Raw genomic sequence first — 5,162 nt, 5'->3', positions numbered from 1 at the left:
TGCAACGCTTACCTGGTTCCACAGTTTGGCAGAGGGTGCGTGAGTAGGGCCTTTGTTAACGCTCTTGAACCACCCGCTGCTGCCTGCTGGCGATGGAGAGGATGAGTGTGGTCCGTCCGCGACTCTCCGTGCCCTCCTGGGACCCAGGGACAGAGAAACCCACTCTCTCGTCGAGATTTTCCAGATTCCCTTCACCATCCCCCAAAGAGCAGCTTCCTCCCTCTCTGGGTCACCCGTCCCGGGGCCTTTTGCTCTTTCGCTCACCGCCAGGTTTGACGGGGGCCTGGACGGGTGGAGCGGCCTGCCTACGCCCAGCTCCACGGCGCTGCTTGCGGATGCGGCGCGGGAGCAGGGGCGGACACAGGGGAGCGCTGCGGCCGGCGGACGGGTGGAGGCAGCAGCTGCCCGCCGGGGAAGCAGTTTGGTAGGAGCAGAACGATGTTGTCGCTCGGCTCCGAAGCTGGTATGCGTTGCACCGGCTGCCTTTTTATGCTCACGCTGTGATCAGCGGCAGCTGGACGCAATCATCGCATGCCAATGTGCATTGGCTCGTTTAGTTTACACTCGAAGTGGATTGGTCTCTCTAAGCAAGATCCCAATTTGTCGGTCACAGACGTGACTCGGAGTGACCGACTGAAAGGGAACTCAAAGACTGAAATGCACAGGGATTAAAAACAAACAAAAAAAAACTCAACTCATTTGCAACACTGTTATTTGTCAGAAGCAAATGCAGAGCAGTAGTTTGGTTTCAACAGATGAACGGTTTTGGATCAATTTAAATAGGACCAGTTACAGTAAAATTTAAATATGTTATTTATTAAAGAGCATGGAAAATTTGATTCCTTATTATATGAGCCCTTTGATGCAGTTGTCATGTCATCCAATTCAATCAAACAAATAAACTCCCTGATTTGAAGAGTCTAAACTGTCAGTTCTGTTGTTTCCTGAGGGCACAGCAGCAGATGCTGATCTGAGAACAGACACAGTTACATTCACAACCATGCATTTGGCAGACACTTTTATCCAAAGAGACTTAAAGTACATTAGAGCGACATTTATCAGTAGATGCATTTACTGGGAATTAAACCCCTGACCAGCTGACACACTGTAATACTAGTTTACCCAAAAAGGAGCAAATATAAGAGCAAAATAAACAAGTGTCTTGTAAGAAGAATGCTGGACATACCCTTTCATACCCAGACTTTCCATTTCTGATGTGTCATCATCATCATCATCATCCCTCTCTCCACTGCTGGCTCTCTCAAAGGTCACTACATCTGATGAAGAACCTGGTGTGCTGAACATAAAACAGAGACTCACCGTCACTGTTGAGAAGCACTGAATGTTTTATCAAAAGTGCTGGAGACCTGCTTACTTGGACACTTGGTTTCTTTCTTGGTTTGACATCCAGTTGTCAGAAGCTGGCCAGCATGTAATGTAATGCACTATGTTTGCGTGATCTAGATGGGCCAGTGCCTTCACCTCAGAATCAGCTTTCCTGTTTTAAAGCAATGAATGAATACATTAATAAACAAAAATAATGAATGAATGAATAAATAAATAAATAATTGAATTAATGAATAAATAAATAAATAAATATATAAAAATAATGAATAAATAAAAATAATGCATGAATGAAATAAAACGATCACTAATAATTAAATATCAAATAAATAATGAATGAATGAATTAATTAATTAATTAATAATTGAATGAAGAACAAACAAATAAAAACAATTAATGAATGAATGAACGAACAAAGAAAGGATGGAAGTAAAATGAATGAACGAATGAATTAATAAATAATTGAATGAAGAACAAACAAACGAATAAATAAAAACAATTAATGAATGAATGAACAAAGGAAGGAACTAAAATTATTAAATGAATAAATGAATAAATGAATTATTGAATGAATGAATGAATGAATTAACTAATAATTGAATGAAGAACAAAAACAAATAAATAAAAACAATGAATGAATGAATGAATGAATGAACAAACAAAGGAAGTAACTAAAATGAATGAATAAATGAATGAATTAATGAATGAACGAATGAATTAATAAATAATTGAATGAAGAACAAACAAACGAATAAATAAAAACAATGAATGAATGAATGAACAAAGGAAGGAACTAAAATTATTAAATGAATAAATGAATAAATGAATTATTGAATGAATGAATGAATTAACTAATAATTGAATGAAGAACAAAAACAAATAAATAAAAACAATGAATGAATGAATTAATGAATGAACAAACAAAGGAAGTAACTAAAATGAATGAATAAATGAATGAATGAATTAATAACTGAATGAAGAACAAACAAACAAGTAAATAAAAGCAATGAATGAATGAATGAACAAATAAAGGAACTAAAATGTATGAATAAATGTATTATTGAATGAATTAATGAATTAATAATTGAATGAAGAACAAATAAACTCAAATAAATAAAAACAATGAATTAATGAACAAAGGAACTAAAATGAATGAATGAATAAATGAATTATTTAATGAATTAAATTCTTTTTGTGCCACATAATCATTACAACTGTTCTTTTTAAAACTAGATATGACTTTATGACATGTATAAACTTACCTGGTTAAGATCACCCTCTTTACAGCGTAGATCTTGCCGTCATATTTATGTTTTACTTTATAAACGCAGCCAAAGCCTCCCTGGCCAAGCTTTGCAATCACATCAAAGCTATGAGACAATCTATAGATGATACACACAGTACATACATGTCAGAAAGCAATATACAGCAGAACATCATTATGCATTATCCTTTAACAAAACATTAATTTAAAACATTTCTCTTTGTTATATCTGAATTAATTAAACAAGACACAAGACTGTCAGGTCCAGTATGCTTACCCTGAAATTGAGTCGAGTGCATGATCACTGGAACTAATCAAAAACAAATCCTTTTTAAATTATTATCCAAAATTCTGGCACACTAAATGCAAATACTCATTATAAATCACAGTTGTAAGTATTTTTAATGACATAACACAAACCTCTCTTGGCTGGAACTTTCCTCGCTCCACTCCTTATTCTGAGTCCACACCTTGAGGCCTTGTCTCGACTGTCCCAGTTCTCTGGCGATCTGATGGGCTTTCAAAGCTCCTGATCTCAGCAGATCCTCCACAGGTTTCTCCTCACTTGTGTCTCTTGTCGTCTGAGGCTTTTGCTCTAGTCTGAGTGTCTCTTTGATCTCACTCGTCTTCTCCAGAAGATCCCAAACTGGAGGCGTCTCGTTAGTTCCTGACACTTGATTTGATTTCTGTAGGCTGTACAAATGTTTGTTCACGATGCATTCATCTAGTCCGATTTCTTCCGCAATTTTCAACGCGTTGCTTTTGCCGTTTCGCCTCAAGAAGTCACAAATCTTTTTCTCTATTTCAGTGTCTCCAGACATTTTGCTTCTGTCCAAAGGTTTTTAATGCAGTTACAGATGCTGTCAGATTGATGTCTTCTACTCTCTCTCTTGTCGGTCTGACCGGTCTGACCGGTAGTCTCAGAGTTCCGCGTCGGTATTTAAACCAGCGTTCTTTAACTTTCTGTTTCGATTCACACTCGCTTTCCTCAGCGGTAAAACTTCCCGACATGTTATAACGTCTCCGGTTACATACGTAACCTCGGTTCCCTCTCATAGGTTCACTTCAATGCTGCGATGACGTCATCGCTATGAGAATACCTCCGGTGTGACGAATGTCTGAAGCCCTTATACCATCATGCCAATTTATTGGCCAATAGTGCTTAGCACCGCCCCGAGCATACGTCACGTATGCTCATATATGCCTGCTGTGCATAAAAATTTCATCAGATTTTAATTCCTTCAGGAAGCGAATCATCTGTTGCCCGTTGGAAAGAGATTCTTGTGTTCTAAGCCATCTATTTATATAGAGCAGTTTACTCCTCTAAGGCGGACACAATGAGTTTTCCGGTATGTATGGATGCTACACGGACTCACGAGGAAACAGGTAGGAAGACCGCTTTGTGGCCTTTATCTATTGTTGTATCCGTGATATCTGTGTTTGTGAGTAAGTTGCGCTCTGGACTCGCTCTCTTTCTGAGGAAGGAGAGATGGTCGTTCAACCCCCGCTGTTCCAGTTCTGCGGTTGCCGAGGCGCCGCACGAGCTCGACGCTTGGGGTGACGGCGATGAGCCCGAGTGTACAGAGAGTGAGAGAACGGAATTAATCCCCATCAGAAGAACGCCTCGTGAGTCAGGTGGTTAGTCAAATCTGATTCCCGCTCTGGAAGCTCGTAATCGATTCTTTCGGCTGCTAATAATTATTATTCTTTCAGCTCCACTGCTGTTTTGAGCTGGAACAAATAGTGGACTCTGTGCTATGAGCTGGCTCTGTGGAGTTTTGCAACACACATTTGGCAAAACAAGTGTGTTTGCCTCTATCAGCTGTTCCGCTGCTTGTTGCGTTTCGGACTGATTTTGACCGTTCTCCGCGCCTTAGCTTTGGAGATCGAGAGGATAGCCCTAAAGCCATTGGTGCAGGGTCTATGTTGACATCCAAGTCCCCACTCTGTGGTTGGTGCTGGCATGCCTGATTTTAGTATCCGTTCCTGTTTCAGAGGTTTTTCCCGCAACTCAGGTGTCTCGGGGCCTCATGAGGGAGGATCAGGCTGTCGTATGGTTCCCCCTGTGCAGGTTGGTGAGACGTGTTCTTCTTTGGACGCAAACCAGGTTCCAGTCGATCAGAGCAGTTCATGTCCCGGGTCACCTGAACTCAGGAGTGGACTTACTCTTGAGACAGAGTTTGGAGGCTGGAGAATGGAGATTGCACCCTCAGGTGGTGAGTCTCATATGGCAGAGGTTTGGCCGAGCGGAAGTGGATTTGTTTGCTTAGAGCATGCGCATTGCCCGCTCTGGTTTCCTTGTCTCCTCCGTCGCCTCTGGGTGTGGATGTTCTAGCCCAAGAATGGAGCAGGACCAGTCTTATGCCTTCCCGTCGACCCGTTTGCTCCCAAACGATTCTGTTCAGTGTAAGGTTGGTCAGAGTGAACATCTGTTGTTGGTGGTGCCGTTTTGGCCCACTCGTACGTGATTCTCAGAATTGGTCAGTCTGTTAGCCGGCCCCCTTGGGAGGTTCTCCTCAGACACGACCTGCTGACTCAGGTTCGGGGCATGATT

At 41.2% G+C, this 5,162-nt stretch overlaps 1 protein-coding gene across 2 annotated transcripts in view; it reads right to left on the bottom strand.

The window, feature by feature from the left end:
- Window positions 1-3,691, bottom strand: part of pkz (protein kinase containing Z-DNA binding domains) — an 11,408-nt gene extending 7,717 nt beyond the window's left edge. For both annotated transcript variants that reach the window (XM_016538438.1, XM_016538439.1), the window contains exons 1-5: window positions 3,029-3,691; window positions 2,886-2,918; window positions 2,607-2,726; window positions 1,376-1,498; window positions 1,187-1,297 (exon numbers count right to left, since the gene is read on the bottom strand). In XM_016538438.1, coding sequence (XP_016393924.1) covers window positions 1,187-1,297; window positions 1,376-1,498; window positions 2,607-2,726; window positions 2,886-2,918; window positions 3,029-3,429 — 788 coding nt within the window. In that variant the 5' untranslated portion in view covers window positions 3,430-3,691. The remainder of the gene's footprint in view (window positions 1-1,186; window positions 1,298-1,375; window positions 1,499-2,606; window positions 2,727-2,885; window positions 2,919-3,028) is intronic.
- Window positions 3,692-5,162: the final 1,471 nt, after the last annotated feature.

This window comes from Sinocyclocheilus rhinocerous, unplaced genomic scaffold (genome assembly GCF_001515625.1).
Source record: "Sinocyclocheilus rhinocerous isolate Xijiao unplaced genomic scaffold, SAMN03320098_v1.1 scaffold247, whole genome shotgun sequence".
Lineage (NCBI taxonomy): Eukaryota > Metazoa > Chordata > Actinopteri > Cypriniformes > Cyprinidae > Sinocyclocheilus > Sinocyclocheilus rhinocerous.
This window is presented reverse-complemented; position numbering and strand designations above follow the sequence as displayed.